General features: G+C 42.8%; 1 protein-coding gene across 1 annotated transcript in view; it reads right to left on the reverse strand.

Annotated features, from left to right (window-relative positions):
- Window positions 1–26,710, reverse strand: part of ALLC (allantoicase) — a 798,769-nt gene that overhangs the window by 289,430 nt on the left and 482,629 nt on the right. Inside the window, exon 9 of the mRNA XM_086926374.1 lies at window positions 25,009–25,164. Within this exon, the coding sequence (XP_086782500.1) occupies window positions 25,009–25,164 (156 nt within the window). The remainder of the gene's footprint in view (window positions 1–25,008; window positions 25,165–26,710) is intronic.

The following is a 26,710-nucleotide window of genomic DNA, read 5'->3' on the forward strand; positions in this document are numbered from 1 at the left end:
TTCTACCTCATATCTATTTGCTATTAGTAATGCTATTATAATGTCTATATGTAATTTCTTTCCTTGTTAAGCATCTAATGCTAATTGCACAGACAATAGGAATATATATATCTAATCACATCTTTAGAGTACATTGCCTTCTACCTCATATCTATTTGTTATTATTAATCCTATTATATTGTCTATATGCAATCTCTTTCCTGTTAAGCGCTCTGATACCCACGGGTCTTGTCCGCGCTATACAAAACTCTATAAATAAATAAATAAATAAATAAATTATAAGGCGCTGTAGGCTCTTACTGACGGAACAATGCTAGGTGATACGATCTCCAACTAGGAGACCGGGGCTGGGCCCATGTCACTGCCCATACCAGACGCCACTGCCTCCGACTACGATAGAAGGGATCCTTCCAGGTCCTCCTGACAACAGCCACAAGTGTCACGTGTGAAGGTCTGACATGCTGGACACACCAAGAGTGAGTTTAAACTAGTGACTGGCGTCATTAGTCCCATCCCGCACTACCTGTGGCAGAAATCCATCTGTCTGAGTACTCTTCAAATTGCCCACACTTGTATAGTCTTTCAAAAATTTAATGTAATATATTTTTTTCAAAGATTACATTTTTTTAAGCATACTGTATGTACATTTGACATAAACAATACATTCTTGTATGTCTTACTCTAGACATAAATTTGCTATCTGAGCAGAACAAATAATTCAAATGAAAATGAAAAGATAATCCAGTCCCAATGCATTTCGGGATTATATCCCTTCTTCAGGGGCACTGAAAAACATAATATAGAAAGCATATGTAAACTCTTTACAGAAAGACATTCAGCACATGTAACACTGATGCAGTTAATTACATTAAATGATGCACTCTGTCTTTTAGAATAATAATGAAACTGAAACATGAACAAACCAGACAATTGCAAAATAACAGATGTGAGTGTAGCAGTAGGTAAACAGATGCATAACCATAGAATGAGACACAAAACGTTAGTCAAACATGAGACTGAAGGGCTTGTGGTGATAATGTGACTTTGGATAAATGACTGAAACCAAGAAAACGAACCTATCGATGAATGGAGTGTTATGAACAAGAACATGAGATTAAATATTTGTAAATAGACCCTTACCGGAAACGAAACTGGAGAGAACCTGTAATGGTGTCGGTGCTTTGAAACGTAGAAACAATTTTCGACAAAATCTGCGAAATTGAAGTAAAACTTAGTATAAATATGTTACCACGTGGTGCTGTTTATAAACGGTAACCAGAAAATTCTCGAGGTCATACCTCATTTTCAGAAAAGTACACCTTCTTAACCGTATGGTTTGACGAAGAAATGTACCAGAAAGATCCTCTGTGCGTGTTTTTTTTGATGAACTGCATAGAAGCGACAAAAAACAAAAAAAATATAGGTTTGAAAAAAGCGCTGATCTGGCGTTACAAAAAGAAGTTGAACGCGAACTATCTGGGGAATCTGTCATGAGTCGTACCTTTTTTTGCAAAACTAAGTTGTCGTCAACCTGAAAACCTCGTGATGTAGAAGCTGGTAACTGAGCCTTGTAGCTGAGAAATCAACAAATAATAAATAATTGATTCAGACTTCTAGTGTCTTTAAACAATGTGTCAACTGGGTAATAAAACTACAAAGCGCAGAAGTACCTTGCAGATAAGCTGAAGTGGTGAAACCGATTGAAGGCTCGATAGTTAGTTCAGGAATAACGTGTGGCTTCTTTTACGAAAGCGAGGTCTAGAAAATAAATAAATGAAAGATAGATATTTTTAGAACTGTTTTGCTGACAATCCCTGAGATTGTCTGCTGACACAAAAAACATACAGTTTAAAGCCAAGCTCGGGAACGAGGACAAACGTCTGGTTCTCTCATTCAGGGAACGGATTTCCGCGTGGAGACGCGGACCGGAGTTAGACCAAGGACTACGGAAGTAAATTTATGTGTAGCCGAGACCGGCTGAGAATAAGAAAGTGAAAAACAGACTATTTATTTTTATTTATTTAAAGTCTTGTATCGCGCCTGAATCAGCCCCGAAGGGGTATCTCCGCGCGTAGCTTGCATGACTTGGGCAGACTGTAGTAAGTGGGTGACAAAGAAAATGGCCATATTATTCGTGTGAGAACAGGTGAGTTTTTAATTTTTTTCTAAAGGAAAGAAGATTGGGCGTAAGTCTCAACTGAAGTGGAAGAGAATTCCACAACAAGGGGCCTTTATGGGAGGGTGCACGCCCCCCCTGTCTTGCTCTGGAAACTTTAGGAGCATGCAGCAGCATGGCGTTGCTAGAGCGCAGAGCCCGTCCAGGAGAATATAAAAGAAAAATTTCTCTTAGATATTTGGGGCCAGATCCATATATACACTTGTGCATGATGCAGCAGATTTTGAAATTTATGCGCTGTTGCACTGGAAGCCAATGGAGATGGGAGAGAAGAGGGCGGGAAGGGGTACGGGGGGGGCATTCAGGATGAGTCTTGCCGCAGTATTCTGCACCACCTGCAGTCTGCGTAGTTGTTCCTGGTTGGCGGAAATGAGTAGACTATTACAATAGTCCACTCGTCCAAGGATTAGTGCCTGTACCAGCGTTTTCCTATAGATGTTGGGTAGGAAGGGGAAGATACGCCGTAGAAGACCAATTGTACAGAAACATATTCCCGTAACCTGATTATCAGAGCTTGGTCTAGGCGTACTCCCAGATTTTTGATGGTAAGTTTGGGCGCTGGGACAGGTCCTAGCTCAAGTGGCCACCAATCAGGCGACCAGAGCAGGGTGGCCCCTCCGAACAACATGACTTCCGTTTTGGACACGTTGCACTGGAGGAAGTTCTGAGCCATCCAACCCGCCACTGCTCTCATGCCGTCTTGGAAGGATTTCATGACAGCAGGAGTGATGGTCTGAAAGGGAAACAGCAGCTGAGTGTCGTCAGCGTAGGAAATTGGAGAGAACCCATAGGATCTTATAATCTCTGCCAAAGGGGCCACATATACGTTAAATAACGTGGGGCTCAAGCATGAGCCCTGTGGCACACCCTTGGTAAGCTTCCTGCAGACAGATTTATGAGAGCCTAGTTTGACCCCTTGTTGTCTGTCTTCAAGAAAGCTTTCAAGCCATGCAAGGGCGGTCCCTTTTACTCCCACTGCCTTCAGACGGTCGAGAAGAATTTCATGCGACACCGTGTCGAAGGCAGCGGACAAATCCAATAGCACCAGAATCACTGAGCTCCCCCTGTCAAGTGACATTCTGATGTTATCTGTCACAGAGAGGAGAGCTGATTCGGTGCTATGGTTAGGCCTGAAACCAGATTGCGAATGGTCTAGGCCGCCCGCTGCCTCGATGTAACTAGACAGGTGAGCATTAACATGTTTCTCGGCCATCTTGCTGTAATAAGGCAGAAGGGAGATGGGACGGAGGTTGGAGAGCTCTGTCCACGGGAGTGCCGCATTCTTGCGGATGGGGTTCACCACTGCATTTTTCCACTCTGCTGGTACTTTTCCCTCTTTCAAAGACTGATTTATTACATCCTGAATGTAAGGGGCTAGCAAGGTACGGAGAGAAGTCAGGGTTTTGACAGGAATGAGGTCATTCGGTGACCCAGATTTTACTTGGGTCATAATTGTGTGGAGCTCTTCGGTATTGACAGGAGGAAATGTAGTTAATGTGAAGTGGGTATTGTTATTAGAGGGGGAGGTATTCATGATATCACTATTTGGTTGGGATGCCAGAATTTTTTCATAGATTTTCTCTATTTTGTTTTCGAAGTATAGTGAGACCTCTTCACAAAGGTTTTGTGAGAAGTCATCTGGACTTGTGCAGGCCATGGGTTTAGTAAAGGTTTCCAGAATCCTATACAATTCTTTAGGAGAATTGCCTGCTTCTAACAGTTGTTGAGCAATAGTGTTTTTGCGAGCAGCTTTAATATGTTTATAATAATTGTTTTGCGCTGTACGGTATGCCTTTTCGTTCTCCTCAGAGTGTGATTTCCGATGTAAGAGCCTGAAGTTAGCGTAAACATTTTTTTTTATGTTCTTGGTTGAAACGTTAACTAATTCATGCGGCGATGATTGTGAATACTACATTTTGTGTGAAATTAATCAAGGGAAAGATGTGAACAATCGTAAAAGTAATAAATGACATGGAAAACGGACACGGTCCTCACTCGATGCAATAGCTCGCCATACAAGTTTCAGTATAACAAACACTTCATGGACAAATGGTATTCCATATTAAATAAATGCTCATTAGACCTGATACTCTTATCGATGTTCTACAGGAAGAAATTTCTAAACAGATGGCACAGGATGAATTAACAGCCACCCTGAAAGATTTAAATGACAAACTTGATAAATATGGAAAAGACACACAAGAGATGAAACTGCGCAAATGGAAAGGGGCGACCACTCGGTCCCCCCGAACGTATGGTGGAGTGCCCCGACCCCCCCGGGAAGCCATCTTGAGGCGGGAGGCGAATCTCGGCTGGTATGCCCAAAGCGGCGTAGCCGGGGCGCGCTTTTTCCCGCCCAAGAGTGGGTTGTCCTAGACACTGAAGCCGCCAGCCACGCCCCCGGAGGCGGGTGGAGGCGGGTTTTACGCCCGCCCGAAGAAGGATAAAAGGAGCGACAAGCCAAGGAAGCATCCTCTTGTTCCTGTGCTCTGAAGCTGCACCTCCCCGCTGCACGTGAGCTCGAGACGGAACGAAGAGCCAATTTTGAGCGTTTTAATTTTGTCTTTGTTCTTTCAGAGAATCAGCGTTGGACAATGCTGTGCAAGAAGGTCGGAAAGCGGGTCGGTACCGATCAGATGCTCCGCAAGCTCGTGAAAGACATGGCCGAGATGAAGAAACAGATGGCGGCAATGAACGGTGTAGGGGGCCCTAAGCGAGTCGTCGGACCAGCATTGCCGGGAGTAGTCCCTAATGGGAGAGGTAGAAGGGCCAAGAAGGGAGCGTCAGGGGGAGAGGCCCCGGTTCCCGAAGTGCCGCCGGCGCACCCTGATACACTGACTGAGGCGCCGATCCCGGTCCCGACGAGGGGCAACCAATTCCCGTTGTAGTCACCCCAGTGAACGGGGAGGATATGCCTCCCGAGTTGGCTGCACAGTTGGCAGCATGGTTGGGGAAAGAGAGTGAGGGGGCAACGGCAGATGACGCCAGGGCAGTAATGAGGCAGTTGCGGCAATCAAGAGAGGCTGCAAAGGCACCATGTTCTTTTGTTCCCCCGCAGGCTCCAGTGGGACAACCCGCAGCGGGCATGAGTTCGGCAGCGACTACGGTCACAGCTTCCGGTTCAGGTAAGCAGCTATTGCCGATTGCGGGGGAGGGGTCAGTACCCTCGAGAAGGGAGAAAGTGGCTCAGCATATTCCGATGGAAATCAAAGAGAGGATATGGGCTGAGAAATATATAAACATGTTTTCTTTATTAACTGATCATTACGAGATTGAGCATGTGAAAGTTCAAAAAGAGTTTCTGCACCCGAGTGTTTGGCGCGCCAAGATGGCCGCTTTCAGAGTTGATGAAACAATAGGTAATTGGGGCAGAGCGTTTGGGATATTCACTGCAATTATGGGGGAACGGAGGCCTGAATTGTTGGCCGAGTTACCCGTGTACCAGACACGTATTATGGAGTTTTCTCAGACATATGAGGGTAATCAGTGGTTTTGTTATGATAATATTTTTCATAAGGCCAAGGAGTTCGACACATCTCTGACGTGGGATTGTTACGACTCCATTTCCTGGTAGAAAATGGAGAAATCAGGTATGGCAAAGGCGCCATTGTTGGGGGGGAACAGGGGCGAATTTTCCCGCCACTCATCTGGGGCGCCCTTTCGGGCGGGATCAGGTAACGAGCACCATTCAAGGTCGAATGGCAATACAGGTAAAAAAGGGGTCTGCTGGAGTTTTAACAGGGGAAAGTGTACAAGGCCCCAGGGGTCATGCAAGTTTAGGCACGAATGTGGGGGGTGTGGACAGTCCTCGCATCCCGAGACCATGTGCAGAGCCAAAACGGGCGATAACGGAAGTAGGGGAAGCGCCAAACAGGTCTGAAATAGTCCGAGGGGCGCCTCTACCTACCCCGGTTGATACCATGGCAATGATTCCTTGGCTCAATGAATACCCGGATCATGTCTCCGCTGGGGTGTTGCGAGATGGTTTTTCGTATGGTTTCCGCATCCCAGTGGGGAATTTTCAGGGTAAAGCACAGTGTAGGAACCAACTGTCGGTCCTGCAGAATACAGCGGTGGTACAAGCAAAGATTGGGAAGGAGGTGACCCGGGGTCGGGTTGCTGGACCATTTGACATGCCACCAGTCGCTAATTTTGTTTGTTCACCTTTGGGAGTGGTCCCCAAGAAGGACCCGGGTGAGTTTAGATTGATACATAACTTGTCAGCCCCGAGAGGTCTTTCGGTGAACGATGCGATAGACCCGGAAGTTTGTTCAGTGCGGTACGCATCTTTCGATGAGGCCATCGCCATGTTGAATCGCCTGGGGCCCGGAGCGCTGATGGCCAAGTCAGACATCGAGTCAGCGTTCCGGTTGCTCCCGGTACACCCAGATGATCAGCGTCTCCTTGGTTTCATGTTTCAGGGACGCTATTACATGGATAAATGTATGCCAATGGGATGCTCCATATCTTGTGCGTATTTTGAGCAATTCAGTAGTTTTCTGCAATGGGCATTCACAAGAATGACGGGGTTTCAGCATGTTATGCATTATCTTGACGATTTTCTGTTCCTGGGGGCAGCCAGGGACCCGGAATGTGCACAAGCTTTAAATGAATTTTGTGGTCTGATGAGTCAGTTCGGTGTGCCATTGGCGCCAGGTAAGACTGTGGGGCCATCTACTTCGCTCGAGTTTCTTGGAATAGAGCTCGATTCCGAAGAGGGTTGCTTCCGGTTGCCCGAAGAAAAGGTAATGAAATTCAAGGCCTCGCTTGAAACATGTATTAGCGAGACTAAGGTAAATTTGCATCAATTACAGCAGACTGTGGGTCAGTTGAATTTTGCCCTTAGAGTTATACCGATGGCCCGCCCTTTTTCCCGCTCGATTGCACAAGCCATGGTCGGTCTTAAAGAGGGGCACCACCGCACGAGGCTCTCGGCAGAGATTCGCCAGGACATGCGCATTTGGTTGGCATTCCTGGCGGATTTCAATGGTCGGGTTGTCTGGATTAAGCCGGCGGTGTCCTCCGAGGAGTTGGGGTTGTGGACAGATTCGGCAGGGAGTATAGGCTTTGGCGCCATATTTAGTAATCACTGGTCAGCTCAAACATGGCCGTCATGGTGGCACGAGTGTGGGCTTACAGGTAACATTGCTTTTCTCGAACTGTTCCCTATTCTGGTGGCCTTGAAAACATGGCCTGAGGGGTTTCGGGATCACTCTGTGGTGTTCTGGTCTGATAACATGACCGTGGTTGAGTGTATCAATAGTCAGGCAGCACGATGCAAATGGATTCTGAGATTGCTCAAAGAAATTGTCTTGCTATGTATGCAATTGAACGTGCTCTTTAGGGCAAGACATGTGCCAGGGGTGCTGAATCAGGCTGCTGATGCGCTTTCTCGTTTCCGTATGCAGGCCTTCTGGGGTTTTCTGCCCACAGCGGACCCGGTGGCGGCACCATTTCCCGAAGCTCTCTGGTCTCTCGGTGCCCCGAACTACAAAACCTCGTGGGAGAGAGTTTAGCACCCAGGACAAGGAAGGCATATGAAGGGGCGTTCCGTTCCTATTGGTCCTTTTTGGGTTCTGCTAAGGGGGAGCTTTGGGGCCAAGAAGAGAATGTCTTGAAATTTTTGCTGTCTTTACATCAGGCAGGCAAATCGGTAGCTACGGCCCAGAGGCATCGGGCCGCCATTTCCTTTATGGCACGGGCTCATGGTATCCAGGACCCCACGGCGTCTTTTGTAGTACAGAAAGCGCTGCGTGGGTGGCAACGCCTTGAGGGTCGCAGAGTAGATGAAAGGCACCCGATAGGTCTGGAAAGGTTGGCCCTGTTACTGTCCGTACTCCCTGCGACATGTTCATCTCATTCAGAGACAGTGTTATTCCGGGCCGCTTTTGCATTAGCATTCCATGGTGCTATGCGGGTAAGCGAAGTGGTAGCAAAGAACAAGCAGGATACGGGGGGTGGACTGTGCCGAGAGCACATTCAAGTTAAGGGGGAGACGATGATTGTCTCGTTTGCCAGGTCCAAGACCGATCAGGGTGCGATCGGGGACAGTGTAGTAGTCCAGCGGATTCCCGGATCTCCCATGTGCCCTGTTGCATGCCTTGAGGAGTATTTGGCGCAGAGGGCGGCATCATGGGGGGGGACCTTGCTGAGACATGCTGATGCCACCCCACTGACGAGGTTTCAGTTCCAGCGGGTGCTTGCAATGGCAATTTCGGCCGCTGGCTTGAACCCGGGCGAGTTTGGGACCCATTCCTTCCGGATAGGGGCTGCTACAGAGGCTACAGCCAGGGGTCTGAGTGTGGAAAAAGTGAAACAGTTGGGGCGTTGGTCCTCGAATTGTTACAAAAGGTATGTGCGGTTGCACATGTTGTGAAGCTGATATCATGTACTCACGCTTCTTGTTTTGTTTGGTTTACAGTTTCGCAAGCTTACGAGGCGGGGCGGACTGTGCAGTCGACCCGACACCTGGGAACCAGCGGTCAAAGATCACCGGCTGAGGAAAGAGTGGTGTGGGTCGTGGGCCACTCATACGTGAGGCGTGCCGCGGACGTATTCAAAGCAGGTGACATGATTCACATGGCTGGGGAATACGGGTACAGGGTGACCTTCTACGGAAGGGGCGGGCTCTGTATTGACCAGTTTCAAAGTTTTATGGAGGGTTTTTTAGGGCGGACAAGGTCACCGCCAGCTATAATCATAGTGTATCTTGGGGGCAATGATTTGGTGACCACTGGTCGACGGGTACTTCTCGAGTTGATATTGTCCACTGTAAGTTGGTTGGCGAGAAGGGTTCCAGGGTGCACGATTGCATGGTCCCATATGATTCCACGAAAGGTGTGGCGGGGGGCTAATTCTGTGTCTGCTATAAATCATTCGGTGAAGAAAGTAAATAACAAGCTTGGTAGACTGTTCCGTACGAGTACATTGCATTCGATTCCTCATGGTTGTATCAGGGGGGACCATATGTATCTAGAAGATGGGGTCCATTTGTCCCGGGTGGGGAATTCTTTACTCATAGGAGACCTCGTAGCTTGGTTAAAGAGTTTACAGCATGACCTTTAGGTAGGAGTTTTGTGGGGGGTCCGGATAGCCGGTCAACTATCCGGCCTGTGGCGGTAAGGTCATGATCGGTGAGCAGTAATTGGAAGATCCCTAGGGGGGGGCGTCACCCATTACGGATGGGAGCGCCCGGGGGGAGGTGGCCATTGGCCCCTCAACGGGGAGGCGGTCCCTTCTAAGGATGGGACGCCGAAAGGTAAGGGAAGGCGGTCAAGGCCCCTCCCTGGATAGGAGGGGCTACGGGCCCCTCCTGGGAATTTCCCGCGGCCAGGACATCTGCGACGGCAGATGTGGTAAGTTGTGTGGGGTGGGGAGGGGGGTCTACGCTACCTTCTAGACACCTCACACGAGTCCTCGGACGACCATTAAGATGGCGTCGAGTTAACAGGGGCCCCCGTCAAGACAAGGGAAATTGGTATGTGCACATGAGGTGCAGTCCTCTGTGCGGCCGCCCCTCACAAGTGAGGGGGGAGTTCTGGTTTAGGGATCTGACACCGGTTACGACCTTGCCGTTGGCCCTTAATGGAGAACCTTTGTATTAGAAATGTGTTAAGGTCAGCCAAAACATCGTAATGTGGAAATGAAATTGTACATGATATGAAACTGTTATTTTAATGTTTTAATTTTGTTTCATATTTTTAATAAATACGGCCGGGAGGGTAACTCCCTCCCGCCTTCCAAAAGTTCAGAACTGTTTCCGTATTCCCATTTTTGGGGATTGTGTTGAGAGGGGGTGGCGGGTATCTCAGCCATATGGAAAGGGGCGACCACTCGGTCCCCCCGAACGTATGGTGGAGTGCCCTGACCCCCCCGGGAAGCCATCTTGAGGCGGGAGGCGAATCTCGGCTGGTATGCCCAAAGCGGCGTAGCCGGGGCGCGCTTTTTCCCGCCCAAGAGTGGGTTGTCCTAGACACTGAAGCCGCCAGCCACGCCCCCGGAGGCGGGTGGAGGCGGGTTTTACGCCCGCCCGAAGAAGGATAAAAGGAGCGACAAGCCAAGGAAGCATCCTCTTGTTCCTGTGCTCTGAAGCTGCACCTCCCCGCTGCACGTGAGCTCGAGACGGAACGAAGAGCCAATTTTGACCCACCCACCAGCCCCTGAGGACAGCAAGTTGTTTTTGAAATAAAGTCATTTGACGTGGTAATTGTTTTCTTACAGGTTGTTCTGAATAAAGTTGTGATTCGGTATGCAATAAAGTGGATAATTCTTTACAGTGTGTTTTATGAAATAAAAGTAGTTGCACAGAGTTGATCAGTGATGTTTTAGAGAGTTCATACGTTGAATTGCTTAATATATAAATGTCTTTTCTCTTTAGTTTAGTCTGTCGTATTTATTGTTTGGTCGGGCGGTAAGGTCATGATCGGTGAGCAGTAATTGGAAGATCCCTAGGGGGGGGCGTCACCCATTACGGATGGGAGCGCCCGGGGGGAGGTGGCCATTGGCCCCTCAACGGGGAGGCGGTCCCTTCTAAGGATGGGACGCCGAAAGGTAAGGGAAGGCGGTCAAGGCCCCTCCCTGGATAGGAGGGGCTACGGGCCCCTCCTGGGAATTTCCCGGGGCCAGGAAATCTGCGACGGCAGATGTGGTAAGTTGTGTGGGGTGGGGAGGGGGGTCTACGCTACCTTCTAGACACCTCACACGAGTCCTCGGACGACCATTAAGATGGCGTCGAGTTAACAGGGACCCCGTCAAGACAAGGGAAATTGGTATGTGCACATGAGGTGCAGTCCTCTGTGCGGCCGCCCCTCACAAGTGAGGGGGGAGTTCTGGTTTAGGGATCTGACACCGGTTACGACCTTGCCGTTGGCCCTTAACGTTAGGATGTACAATTTCAATTTGAAAATGCATTTGTAGGATGTTAGTATCGGCTAGGAGAACCTTTGTATTAGAAATGTGTTAAGGTCAGCCAAAACATCGTAATGTGGAAATGAAATTGTACATGATATGAAACTGTTATTTTAATGTTTTAATTTTGTTTCATATTTTTAATAAATACGGCCGGGAGGGTAACTCCCTCCCGCCTTCCAAAAGTTCAGAACTGTTTCCGTATTCCCATTTTTGGGGATTGTGTTGAGAGGGGGTGGCGGGTATCTCAGCCATATTTAAAAGAGACACGATTGAGTATAAACTCAACGAAGTTTATACTTGGGCAGAAGTGTACGCGAGAAGAAAACCACCTCCAAAATTTGCATCATCATCACAAGAGAGTGTGGTATCAGACAAAGATTTATCAGCAACTCGCCAACCAGTAACCCTACCAACTTTGGGAACTTCAGGATCTTCAGCTGAAGGCAAACAAGCATCAACCAGCATAACATCCAAACACCAGAGTTTTTTAGACAAGGGTCTCCCTGCAGGCAAACCACCGGAAACATCAGACAACGCAAGACCCGCCGTGGAAAAGGACACGATCAGTCAAAACCTGAGGAGCAAAAACAGAGTTTAGCCATAAACATTTCTTCAAAAAAACTGGGGAAACAACAACTCAAAGTTTTGGAAAAAGGCACTGGATTTGTACCTACTTATCAAAGTAACAAATTGGAAACAGAAGTTTCTTTTTTCAAATTCATGCGTGTACTAAGACTCAGGCACTTCTTTGAAAACATAGTACCAACGATGCCGGAATTTTCACATCAAAAAGAGAAACTTGAATACACGGAATTTAAAGAGCCAAGTACATACATGACACCTATATCGCACATAATCTTGGATACTTTCGAGATCCTAGTGAAACAAGATTTACAAAAAATTAACTGGCATCAAAACCACAGATCCAATTTGAATAAACACAAACTTAACACACTCAAAAAATTGTCAGAGGATCCCAAGATTACAATAAAAAAATCTGACAAGGGAGGAGCCTTGGTAATCATGGACACGGTTTTTTACAACAACAAAGTAGAAGCTCACATCCAAGATGAAATGACCTATCTGAAGCTACCTCATAACCCCATTCAAGATATAACTAAAACATTGGAGAACATTTTGAACAGAGCCTTGGAAATGGGATGGATCCATGAAAATACCAAAAATGTTTTGACTGTCAAACACCCAAGATGTCAGGATCTCTACATGCTTCGCAAAATCCATAAAAACGCTACTGATCCACCAATGAGACCTATAGTCAGTGGCTGTGGGTCCGTGTTTGAGCCTTTGGGAAAATATATAGATGAGTTTCTCCAAATTTTAGTACAAGGGTGGACATCATATGTAAGAGACATGGCTCATTTTTTGCAATCTCTGAGTTAGTAAAATTGGAGGAGAATCATATCTTGCTATGTACGGTAGACGTAACTTCCTTATACACCTCAATTCCGCTAGCAGAAGGTTTGGAAGTGTGCGAGTGGGTACTGCTACAAATGCCACACATAGAAGCCAACAAAGTGTTCATTCTTGAACTACTTCAATTTTGTCTATGTCATTCCTATTTCAAATGGAAAACTGAATATTTTCTATAAATCAGTGGAACATCTATGGGGTTTTCAGGGGCCCCATCATTTGCCAATACCTTTATGGCGAAATTTGAAAACGACTTCATCTTGACGAGAACATCTGGAAAACACACACCGTTTTTTATAAATGGTACATCGATGACATATTTCTACTATGGAAGGATCCCCATTTCTTGTTGGTAGACAAATTACAAGAACTTAATACAAGAAATCCGCGTATCCAATTCACTTACACTATCGAGAGTCAAGAGGTACCATACTTGGATGTACTAGTACAATTGCAAAACAACAAGATGGAAACCACAGTTTACCACAAACCTACAGACAGGAATAATACTTTAGCATACAACAGTTTTCATCCAAGGAATCTACTACGAAACCTACCTTACTCTCAACTAGCACTTATTAAACGTATTTTATCTAATGAACAAGCTCTCAATTCAGAAACTACAAGACAAAGACAAAGATTTGAAGCCCGAGGATATCCCAGAGAGGTCATACAAACAGCAGAAGATAAAATTTCATCAGTTACAAGAGAAGAACTGATTCAACCCAAAGTGAAGCCCAAAAAAGACCGACAAGTGTTTGTAAGTAAGTTCTCCATACAAACCAACGCAATCAAAAACATAATCAACACACAATGGGAATTATAGCAAAAAGAGGAAGATTTTAAGGGTATTTTTGAAAACAAACCACTGTTTGCACATACTAGAAATTCTAACCTGCATGAGCTGGTTACTCGTACCAAAAAGGAAGTAGTATCAACCAAACTTCATCAAGGCATGAGAAAATGTTACAACTGCACTCATTGCAATAATGTGATGGAAGGACCTTATATATTACATCCTCAGAATGCCAAAAAAATCAGACTCAGACAGCAAACTAATTGCAACTCATCACATGTTATTTACAGTATCAAATGCCCCTGCGGCAAACTATACGTAGGAAAAACTGAGCGCAAAGTAAAAGTAAGTAAAAGTCGGATACGAAATAAAACTTTAACATCAAGTTTAGTTTCACATTGGACAGAAATGAATCATACCATCCCACAACACAGATTTCAGGTTTTGGAACAGATTCAAATCATGGCAGATCGAAACAATGAAAAGTGTTTATCACAGAGAGAAATTTGGTGGATAGAGTTTTTGCAAACCCAGGCACCAAAGGGTTTTAAGTGATAAAACAGATATGTCATGTTTTCTTTGAACCAACAAACTGGTCAGCAACTATTTTTGAATCACTGTATTATTGTGGCCTTCTATTGATTCTTTTAGGGGCATAGAATTTCTCCTTTTGTCAGATAACCTTCATAAATATGAAGTTTCGTTTTTCACTTCCAGACATTACTAGCTTACTCTTTCAAAGATTGGAAATCATAGTACATAAATATGGTTTCATTTTACTCTTTTAAGTGACAGGATATCTCCCCGATTTAAAACATACACAGGTCTAAAAACAATAGTGAATTTTCCAGATTACATCTTGTCTTTCACTGTTTGCAGTATATGAACTAATGTTAAAAAAGCACTCCTGTTTTTGCTGTTATTATTTTATGCATTCATTAGTTTGTTCGTGATTTTTCTGACACGTCCAGTTTCTAGTCAACATCTGGAGCAGGCCTCTTCAAGCAGATTCACATTAGATGCCAACTCACTTTGGTTTTAGAATTTATTCACAGCCAATATGGCGAGCTGTTGCATCGAGTGAGGACCGTGTCCGTTTTCCATGTCATTTATTACTTCTACGATTGTTCACATCTTTCCCTTAATTAATTTCACACAAAATTTAGTATTCACAATCATTGCCGCATGAATTAGTTAACGTTTCAACCAGGAACATAAAAACATTTTTTTACGCTAACTTCAGGCTTTTACATCGTTCATAGTCACTTTTTCACTTCTTATTCTCAGCCGGTCTCGGCTACACATAAATTTACTTCCGTAGTCCGTCGTCTAACTCCGGTCCGCGTCTCCACGCGGAAATCCGTTCCCTCAATGAGAGAACCAGACGTTTGTCCTCGTTCCCGAGCTTGGCTTTAAACGGTATGTTTTTTGTGTCAGCAGACAATCTCAGGGATTGTCAGCAAAACAGTTCTAAAAATATCCATCTTTCATTTATTTTCTAGACCTCGCTTTCATAAAAGAAGCCAATCGTTATTTCTGAACTAACTATCGAGCCTTCAATCGGTTTCACTGCTTCAGCTTATCTGCAATGTACTTCTGCGCTTTGTAGTTTTTTTACCCAGTCGACACATTGTTTAAAGACACTAGGAGTCTGAATCAATTATTTATAATTTGTTGATTTCTCAGCTACAAGGCTCAGTTACCAACTTCTACATCACGAGGTTTTCAGGTTGACTAAAACTTAGTTTTGCAAAAAAAAGGTACGACTCATTACAGATTCCGCAGATAGTTTGCGTTCAACTTCTTTTTGTAACGCCAGATCAGCGCTTTTTTAAAACCTATATTTCTTTTGTTTTCTGTCGCTTCTGTGCAGTTCATAAAAAAAACATGCACAGAGGATCTTTCTGGTACATTTCTTCGTCAAACCATACGGTTAAGAAGGTGTACTTTTCTGACCTCGAGAATTTTCCGGTTACCGTTTATAAACACCACCACGTGGTTACATATTTATACTACGTTTTACTTCAATTTCGCAGATTTTGTCGAAAATTGTTTCTACGTTTCAAAGCACAGACATCATTACAGGTTCTCTCCAGTTTCGTTTTCGGGAAGGGTCTATTTACAAATATTTAATCTCCTGTTCTTGTTCATAAGACTCCATTCATCAATAGGTTCGTTTTCTTGGTTTCAGTCATTTATCCAAAGTCGCATTATCACCACAAGCCCTTCAGTCTCATGTTTGACTAAAGTTTTGTGTCTCATTCTATGGTTATGTATCTGTTTATCTACTGCTACACTCACATCTGTTATTTTGCAATTGTCTGGTTTGTTCATGTTTCAGTTTCATTATTATTCTAAGAGACAGAGTGTGTAATTTAATGTAATTAACTGCATCAGTGTTACATGTGCTGAATGTCTTTCTGTAAAGAGTTTACATATGCTTTCTATATTATGTTTTTCAGTGCCCCTGAAGAAGGGATATAATCCCGAAATGCATTGGGACTGGATTATCTTTTCATTTTCATTTGAATTATTTGTTCTGCTCGGATAGCAAATTCATGTCTAGAGTAAGACATACAAGAATTTATTGTTTATGTCAAATGTACATACAGTATGCTTAAAAAAATTTAATCTTTGAAAAAAATATATTACATAATATTTTTGAAAGACTATACAAGTGTGGGCAATTTGAAGAGTACTCAGACAGATGGATTTCTGCCACAGGTAGTGCGGGATGGGACTAATGACGTCAGTCACTAGTTTAAACTCAGTCTAATTTAAGCGGAGAGTGGCTCCTCCCTCCCATCAAGCACACCCCTTCAAAACATTAGAAAAAATCAGTTGAAAATCAAAAGTTGATAAACCGGAGTGCACTATACAACCCCAATCCAGGACACACCAAGAGAGCATCAGAGCTCCAACTACATCACCTACAGTTTTACCTGGGCCACACTGTTACAACCTGCGATTTAAAAAATGTACCTAGTATTGTACTAAATACTAGTAACCTCTGGCATAGTACTGACGATAACACCAGGAGCAAGATATTTTCTTGGAAGTTCTTGTTTTTCTTCAGAGTCTACTTTGGGCATCCACACAGATAACAATGTCTGACACATTTTCAAGGCCTGCCAAGAAATTGCCATGGGTACCTACTGTGTTCTCGGTTCTCCTGTACTGTTCATTGTACCTGCAGATTTTACACAAATACCTTTTTACTTCAAAGTAGAAACATTGAATGACATTGAGAATTTGAACTTTTTACCACAGGAAATTAAGGAAAAAGTGGAAACATATTGTGAGGGATAAAGAACAATGTTGAATTGAAAGTGAAATGCGAAGCAAAGTTAAATATATCATGTTTTTAATATGTGCGCACAGCCGCTCCAACAGTGCCTAGTAGATTATAACTTACAGAGTAATAGGGAACATCACCTTTTACCACTACAGCTGTGAAGTAAATACACCTACATGAAATTCCATTACTTGTCGAATTAGAAGTTGTCATCAATAATGGAGTATTACAGAACTCAGAGTTTAGGGCTAGTACTAGGAGGATTTCATCTTGGGTTTAAACATAGACCAGTGAGTAGTGGTCTAAATATGCATCCCGGATGCAACCCAGATTCGATGGTGCATGGAAAAGAAAGGTTTCTTCCCCAGGTACACATGCAACAGTAGCTAATAAATGACCAGGTTTTGTTTGACCCAAATATCTCAAGTCTAATAGTTGTCAACACAGCTTACCACAGATTACGATACATCATGTAACCACAATAGACTGACCAGGTGGTACTAACGATGATGCAATACAGTAATCGTAATTGTTCCCCACTGTAACACGCATGCCGGACACAATATCTAGGCCCAAACACTGATGGATGCCAGACAGTGCCAAGAGATTAAGAACACCAGGAAGTGGAAGTGTGTTTTAATTTATGCGAAATCCATTCTGTCTTGGTCATGTTTAGTGATATTCAATGATGACAAGGCCTGAATTATATGTGCAAAAGTAGAATGACCTTGTATAAACTAATGTAACCTGCTAAACCCCGATAAACTAAACAGCTTGTAATGCAAGGCTTGCTCAAGGAAACTACTTGCAACATGCATTTGCTCACTAGCCCAGTAACAGCCATCCTTAGTATACCATGTATATTTATATTTAGTAAACTATGTTGTTGTCAAGTTCTGAGAAGTCCCCACTGTCCCAATCACTGGGCATGTGGACATCAAGCACTCCACCATGTTTTATCACGCCAGTGGCACGTGTCTTCTTACTTTCTCTGATTGGTTATATTCTTTAACATTGTGTAATTTTGTCCTGTCTGAGCAACAACGCACAATGTAAATGTTCATTACAAAGAAGAAATCGCCTTGTTTTTTTGGGGGGGAGGGGGTTTATAAAGTGCGAACTGTACCCGAAGTTATCAGAACGCTTTACATGAGCACCAGTTGCGTTACAGACAGACACATTAATTGAACAGATCGGCCGCATATTAGCCTCGCAAACAAGACAGGCGGCTACAAAGGGTGATATCGCAGAGGTAATGCTTCAAGATGGCAGCATGGTGATAGCACCAAGGGATATATGTGCCAGGTTTCAAGAATTTTATCAAATACTTTATAATCCCGATCAAGGGGGCGAGAAGCATGAGATAGAGGAATTTCTCGAAGGAGCAAATTTAGAAAAACTGGATGCTGCTGATAAAGGGGTTTTGGAAATTATGTTTAACCGAGGGGAAATGCATAGAGCAATTTTGGATCTTGCAGCAGGGAAAGCTGTTGGTCCAGATTCTATACCATTAGAATTCTATAAAATCTTTTTGCCTGAAATAGAAGGGGATTTTTATAATTTAATAATTAATATTCAAAAAGGTATCCCTCCCCCAGAGTCTTGGAGCGAAGCAACTATGATAGTGTTTATTAAAAAAAATAAACCTCCAACTAATCCTGGGTCATATAGACCAATAAGTTTAATGAATAGCGATGTGAAAATCTATTCGAAAATCATGGCAAATAGATTAGGGAGGGTAATAGGTAAGATAGTATCCCCCAGACAGCATGGGTTCATCCCTGGGAGAGGCACTACAGAACATATCAGGAGAGTTTTAACCCTGTTTGATGGAACGGCAGCCTCACGAGACCCTATGTCACTAATATTATTAGATGCAGAAAAAGCATTTGATAGGGTCTCGTGCGGATTCCTCTGGGCAGTGTTAGAGAAGGTAAACCTTGGGAGCGGTTTTATAAAGGCTGTAAGGGCACTATATATTAATCCAAGAATAAAACTTAGAATTATGGGTGAAATGAGCAATGCGATAATGATTGGGCGGGGAACCAGACAGGGATGTCCTTGTTCTCCACTTCTCTTTGCCCTATATATAGACGCATTTATAAGGAGAATATAGCAGAATATAGACATACGGCCAATTGTTTTGAACGGACATGAAACAAAAATTCTGGGGTATGCGGATGATCTGGCGGTCACATCCTGTGATCCAGAAATGGCATTACGGGCGATAGAAGCAGAGGCAGCTATACACGGAAAACTATCAGGATATAAGCTAAATGTAGATAAAACACAAGTTGTAATGAATCAAAAAATAACGCTTGTAGATCAAAGAGTCACCAAGACAGCGGTATATTTAGGGGTCTTAATCACCTCTGATATTTCAACAGTAGTGGGAAAAAATGTAGAACCTATAATACGTAAGGCTAAAAATGATTTTAATCGATTAAACAATCTACATTTAACTACAATCGGCCGGTGCAACCTGATAAAAATGTCTTTCTTGCCTAAAGTGCTTTATCTTTTTAGGACCATTCCCCTGTTATTTGATAATAAATGGTTCAGGGAGCTAGAAGGGGTAACAAACAGGTTCATATGGGCAGGAGGAAGAACACGTTGCAGTCAAATATTTCTGTCGCTACCCCGAGACCGTGGCGGGTTGATGCTTCCCGATTTCAAAGCTTATTATTGGGCAACAGTTTTACAATATATAAGAGGGATGCTGGGGGGGGATATAACGGATAAATGGAGAGGGAGGGATATGATTCCGGATGTATACGAGCTTTTGGTTAAGGACTCGGATAGATGGTTGCTCAAATATGATGAGAAAAGTTACTACAAGAAGGTACGCTTTAAGACCCTGGGGGCTGCAATAACTATATGGTCTACCATTAAGAAGAAGTTAAAATTGGGTAGAATGAACTACTATACACCGTTATATGGGAACCCATCGCTCCGAGGAATATTCCATGATTCCATAATGAAAGATTGGGACAGGCAAGGGGTAAGAACTATAGGAGACCTTATAGGGGCGGCAGGGGTAATAATCACATATGAGAACGCGCAACGGTTATATAATTTAAGGCATAGAGATTTTTATAAATATCTACAAATTAGGTCAGTCCTATCAAGAAAGCGGGGTGGGGATGTTGACATGCAAAAGGTAGATTTGATGGAAGACATAAGAAAAGAAACAGGGTGTTCCATATCGCAGTTGTATGGCGAAATATGTAAATACAAGGAGGATGACTCGGAAAAATTTTTGAGAAATGGGGAACTAAACTGGGGCTGACAGGGAATGAGGCTGAGAAATCGTTAAAAATGTCAAATACGGTGCTGAGAACAACAAATCTGCAAACCCAGCAATATAAAACATTGTTTGAACTGTATCATACCCCCCACAGGGTGGCACAGTGGGGTGGAATAAGCGGTATAACCTGTCCAAGATGTCAATCTACCCAAGCTGATACGATTCATATGTTTGCTTCATGCCCTGCTTTAGATAGCTATAAACAAGAATTGGAACAGTTTTTTTAATAATTCATTGGGAATGAATATAGCATTGTCGGATGAAGTAATGATTTTAGGAGTAACTAAGGATGGCTTGGAAGTACCTCACTATGAGTTTTTGTATATAGCCATGGTACTAAGTAGATTATGTATAGCGTCGCTATGGAAAGATCCCAGACCACCGACATCACAACAATGGGTTTCCAGACTGTTGGCGATTTTTACCTTGGAACAGGCTCTATATGAAAAAAAGGGAAGGGCAAGAAGAGAAGCTGCGAAATGAATATGGGCTCCAATAATAGAATGGAAGCAAAGGCTGGGGGAGTTGTAAGCATACAGTAAGATATTTAATCATTTGCTTTACGTTGAGTCAGCAAGAACCAGTATGGATAGAATTTACTAAATTAATGTATGAATTTATGAACTTTTTAAGGAATCAATTTGTTATAATGAATGTTATCTGATTTTCTTATCTTGGTGAAATACATAATGAAAATGAAATTGCAATCTTGATGTTGATGAATAAAAAAAAAAAAAAAAAAAGGAACGGGAGATTAAGTGATTTGCTCAGACTCAGAGGATATTGAGCATCCCGGCCGAGACTCGAACACGGTTTCTCAGCTTCAAGGTGTGGTTTACAGACGTAAAAGATGTGATTAAACGCTATTCTGTGGACATGTTGATTTGCACATGGCCATGGCCCCATGTTTTCATGTATTAAAGCTGCCTATGCAATTTGACACTTTGTATGTGTTTATTTAAACCAGATTCTACAAGCATAAAGAGCTGAATCACATGGATGTACTGCTTTCAAATTACAGCTAGCATTGGCAATGCCAGTATGTCTCGCTTTACAGGAATGTTGTATGGTAATGTGAAGCACTGCAAGTAGATAGAATAGGAATGGCTATGTATTTGTGTGGAAGCAAAGAACTGTAGAATATTATTGATGTAGGTTAAAAGGTCAAGTGACACTAGCACTCTTAAGCCAGTCCTAAATGTCCATGTAGGTTAATGACTGTCCTCCTCTCATCTGTGCTACTACCAGAGAAGAACACCATAAATTATCTATCCATCTAAGACACTTTAATAACTTTACAATGTCGTAGTATGCCTCTGAAAGTTCAAGCTCAGGCAGCTGGATAAATAAAATTATCATAGCTGCATGGAGGGTAAGCAGCTTTTTGTGGAAGCACACAACTTACGCCCAGTCAAAACATGCGCTCCTGGCTCCCAACATGTGAGCGGAGCCAAAGCCCCCGTCCTGGCGATTATAAAATAATTGTCTGGCGACAGCTGCACTATCAAGCCAAACCATAATGACCACATTGCAACTCTTTCTGATGAGATGGGGTCTCCGAGGGGAGCCATCTACCCCACTTCCTGGTGAATAAAAATGATATGCATTAATACATTGCGATTGTTGTGGCAGACATAAACCCTTAAATGCTGACACTTCAAATAGGTGGCATTTATTTGCAAAAAGAAGCTTTGTGTGAAAGGCTATTTATTCTCTGAGAATGACAGGCATGGAATCTGTGGGCACAGACAGCCCACTGAATGACCTAATGATATACCCGTTATTATGCATTTGTTAAAATGTTAGTACCTGTCCCATCAAGGGACAGGGCTGAAGTTTTGGAATTTGGTAAATGCAAATGCAGGTGGGAAGGAAGGTTTGCAGACCTCGAAGGTCTCCCTCCTTGCTTTCTCAAGCATTTCGGAGGATTCCAAAAGGGAATCCTATCTCTTTAATGTTAAATGGGCAGGATCAGCATATTCTGCCATATACAATTTTTTCACTGTGACATATTACTTGAGCCATCACAGCAAAAAAATATTCTTTGTTCGTATCGCACATGCTGTGCAATATTAGCATTTGTGTTGCTAACCAAGGACAGTACATCAGGCCATGCAGTGCTAGTTAAATAATATCTTTACAGTATTGTAATTTCTGTTGTAATAGTCAGAAAGCTGTCCTCCATCTCCAGTGCAAGTTCGGTTGTTTGTATTTCTGAATAAAATACATACTTAAAGAAAGTGAGTCAGATTTTTTTCTCGTTGAACTCTTTTTGACAAAGATTTCTTTGTTATTTGTTTTCTGTAGTGCGACTAAACAAAACGTGTAGAAAAACATTTTTGTAGAAATATTTGTTTCTTCATATTTTTCATATTCTTTTAAGGAGATTTCACCTTCATAACCTTTATTTTTTTAAGATATTCTCCTCATAAACACCCTCAACTTACTTTTCCTTTCTTTAATACCCATACCGTGTGTCCCCTCCTCCTGCTTTACTACTTTTCTTAGTTTTAATACTTATGTCTACCCCATTTACATTTTTCCCTTCCTATAAACCCTCCCTGTTACCTTCCGCCTTTTACTCTCTTATATTTTTCCCCTTCCCTTTCTTTAATACCAATACTTTTACTGTACTGCTTTACTCCTTTTAATTTTACTTTTACTATTTCCCCATACTCCTTCTATTTTTCTCATTTTATACCCTCCCCCCACCCCCCCTGCTACCTTTTCCGTTTTACTTCCCCTTCCTTTTCTTTACTAACCATATGCCTTTTACCCATTAGCTTTACCCCTTTTTAGGTCGAGCATTCAAGACCTCTTGTATATACTTTAGTATATACTTTAGTACATATACTTTAGTATATATACCTTAGTATATACTTATATGTGTATTTACTTGGTGGGCTCTGGAGATCAGCCCGATCATTGCATACTTCTGCTTATGGAGTTTTTTCTGTTCTATTGCCTCTAGTTAACATTCTTGATAGAAAGTGACCAGCAGAGGTCAGTAAAATACCAGAATCACCTAAGCATTCTCTAGATTCCAGTCCATATAAATTGTCTTCTACAAGCAACCGTAGACAATAATATTTTTTTAAATTTTGTATTTTCAGTGATATGACCACCGAAGGTCCTGCTTTTATACAGTTCACAGTTCAGTTCAAATAGTCTTTATTTCGAATAAAAAATTCATAAAAGACAACAAAGTTATTTTTAAAACATTTTCAACATTACAGCATTATACATTTGATCCCCAGGTACATAAAAGATTGAATATAGCAAAATACAAGCATAAAAACTGATTACAATTAAAAGACGGTTTGCAGTTTCGTTGCACGAATTAGCCACAGCCAACCCAAAAACTTAGCAACACAAATCACTGATTTAGCAGTGCGTAAATCTCGCAATTTAAGCAGGGCTGCGTGGCTACCCCCACAGTTAAGTGTTTTGCAAATTGGTTTCAACCATTTTAGTCTAGGCGATCGATAAGCAGGACATGCAAAGAATATGTGACCTAGACTTTCTACCTGATCAAGACAGAAGGGGCATTTGTTACTTGAATTTATTGCCCACTTCGCAGTAAAGGACTTGATCGGCAAGGTTCCCACCCGAAACTGATGGTACAGCCTGTTTTTATATTAAAACAGAGCTTTGGATTACACCATTTCCCGCCGAAAGGCAATATTTCTCTCCATGTGTTCCCATACCTGGCATGTCACACAGTTTGGTGCTTACTTTCCCTCCATGTTAAAGAACAGTAAATGTTTCAGCGCCCAGGCTAATGTGCTGCATAGCTAAAGACATATAAGGTCCCAAAGGCGCGACCGATTGCATTGCAAATGCTTTTTTTTACTACTTCCCCAGCCTATTTATGCTTTTCCTATCCTTTACACCCCTGTTACCTTTTCCCCTTTTACTTCATTTTATTATGTTACCTCCTCTTCTCTTTAATACCAATCAATTTTCTACCCTCTTGCTTTGCTCTATTTATTAATATTATTTTTATTACTGCTCCCTACCTCTCCTACGTTTCCACCCTGCCGATGCCCTCTCTTATCTTCTTAACTTTCTCTTGATAACATATGCCTGTCCTCAAAATATGTTGGGCCTCACTTATGAGAAATGACGCATCGCTGCGTGAAAGCAGCGATGCGTCATTTCTCAGTGCGCACTCCTTGCAACATTCCTGATGCGTCATATTTAATGTATGACTCATCATGTCACAAGGAGTTACAGATACGTCAGTATTTCTGACGTATCTGTAAGCGCAAAAGTGATGCATTGCTGGAGTGTGTCACAAAAGTGATGCAACTCTAGCAATGCGTCCTTTCACATGGGGCAAGCCCCATGTGTAAGGGCCTGCGTTAGTCTAACGCCTGCTGTGAGGCAGGCGCAAGATTTTGACGCAACGGCGTCCTAAAAGTGACGCAGTGAAATTTCATAGATTTCACTGCGTCACTTCTACGACCCTTCCTTGCGTCAATACGCCCCCCTTGCATACATTATACCTGGCGCAGGTATAATGTGGCGCAGGGGTTTACAAAGTGACTCATCTACCTAGATGCGTCACCTTGTAAATATGGCGCAACAAGGCGCATTTTTTACGCCATTGGTGCGTCACAAAAAGTGACGCACCGGCGGCGTAAAAGTGACGCACAGCCTCATAAATGAGGCCCACTATTTTTGTTGAAACAGCATTTCGTCATTATGTGATTTCTCGAACATTTAATTTTGTTAGCCTGATTTCGTCAAGCTGACTTTCGTCAAAATGATGGTGCATGTAAATTCTCTCAGGTAAATTCAAGTCTATTTATGTAAACAGCCTCATCCTGTTTAGTGGAATCACATCAGCTCCTCCTGTCACTGTCACTGTGGGACATTTATCTCCAGTGAAAACGTGATATAAACTATCGATATTTGTGTAATAATTGTGGAGAAATATATCGATTAACACCAATGGCTTGCGCCTTAAAAAGGATAATGCACTGTATTAAATAAAATACGCAATATAAAATCATAGAAATATATTTCGAGATGAGAATAATATATTTGAACTATTGAAGTCCAAAAAATTACTGTGTTAAGGCATTTACCTATTAGGTTTCTTGGATGTCCAAAATGTGCATTGCTGAATCCAAGGCAAACTCCTCCATTAACCATTGCCACCAGGTCCACCAGATCATTTGTACCAATCCCCGACCAGTCTCTCTCTGCTACTCCGTAGATCCTGAAACGTGCAATTCCACCATCTACACGAGAACCAGTTACAGCAATATATGTTAAGTCGGGGAACATAAAAGAGAGCATAGCTTAATAAGGTGGTCTGAGGCCAGTAGTAAAAAAACAATGTAACAAATAAAAAAAATAGCAAATGTAGATTCTCGCTGGTCCTGGTTAGAATCTGCTGAAGAGCCTTAGTTACTACAGCCATTAAGAGGGCGCCATAAAACAAGGGACATAAAAGCAGAATACAGAAAATAACATGCTAGGTTGACATTAGTTAAGATGCACATGTGAAAAACACAAAAAGCTAAGAAGTGATGATTTTAGCAGAGTTCAAAAAATGAGTACAGATTATGAAAATAAATTAGATTTTTGCTCGATGACAATTCTGTTTTTATGGAGCCCATGATAAAATGAAATGTCCCCTTTGCACTAAAATGTGATTAGTGACAGGGACTTTGAAGAAAGAGCCGATTAGAAATGGACTGAGCGGATCAAATTACCTGCACCTGGAACACTACCTAAGAATCTATCATTGAGTTCAAACACAAACTGGCCGGCCGACAATCTCTAAAAGCCTTCGCAAAGTCAATAGATGTGGCCTTGGCAAGCTAGTACAGTGGTTATTTATTTATTTGTTTTTATTGCAAGCATATGCCATAAAATGCAACAGAAGGAAATAAAAAGACAGCATGCCACCATCTTGGCTGACAAATGCTTGTGTAAAAATACAGGGGTAGATTTACAAGCCCCTTTTATGCAGCTGTTGCGTCACTTTTGTTACTCAGCTGCAGCGTAAATGTTGCAGCCCATTTACAACGTGACGCATCTAGGGAGATGGGTCACGTTGTAAAGCACTGCATTACATTATACCTGCATCAGGTAGAATGTATGCAGGGTGGGCGTTCCCATGCAAAAAGCCATGTAGAACTGACGCAGTGAAACGTACAAGATTTCACTGCGTCACTCTACACCTTCACTGCATCAAAATCCTTATGCCTGCTCAGACCAGGCGTAAGGAATGACGCAGGGCTTTTTGAATGGGACTCACCCATCTATTGTGGCGCATTGCTGGAGTTGCATCACTTCCATGAGAAACTCCTGCAATGCGGCACATTTGCGCCAACAGGTGCATCAGAATTTCTTATGCATCTTTTAATCCTTGCGCCATTGAGCACTGTATTGTAAATACAGAGTATCCATAGTGGCGCAAGCACATTTGGCGCTGACGCAAGGAAACTGAGGCATCTATGCAGATGCGTCAGTTCCATGTAAATCTGACCCACAGAATTAAAAAAGAGAACTAAAAATGACGTAAAGTTGTAATACAACAGCATGGCTGCTGCTCAGCAAGCAGGTGTACAGAGTACACGCTTAACACTTCTTTCCTGTTTTAATTACAATCACAGGAAAATATAATGCTTAATGGTACAAAGAAAAAGTATGACTGAACTTGAAATACTATAACCTTCAAACACAAAAGGATAACTAGAAAATAAAATAAGGGTAAAAGAAAGAAAGAAAAAAGTATTGGCAAAGAAAATTAGTAGCCCACCAGCTCTTGCACTGAAG

Source organism: Lissotriton vulgaris, chromosome 6 (assembly GCF_964263255.1).
Source record: "Lissotriton vulgaris chromosome 6, aLisVul1.2, whole genome shotgun sequence".
Classification (NCBI taxonomy): domain Eukaryota; kingdom Metazoa; phylum Chordata; class Amphibia; order Caudata; family Salamandridae; genus Lissotriton; species Lissotriton vulgaris.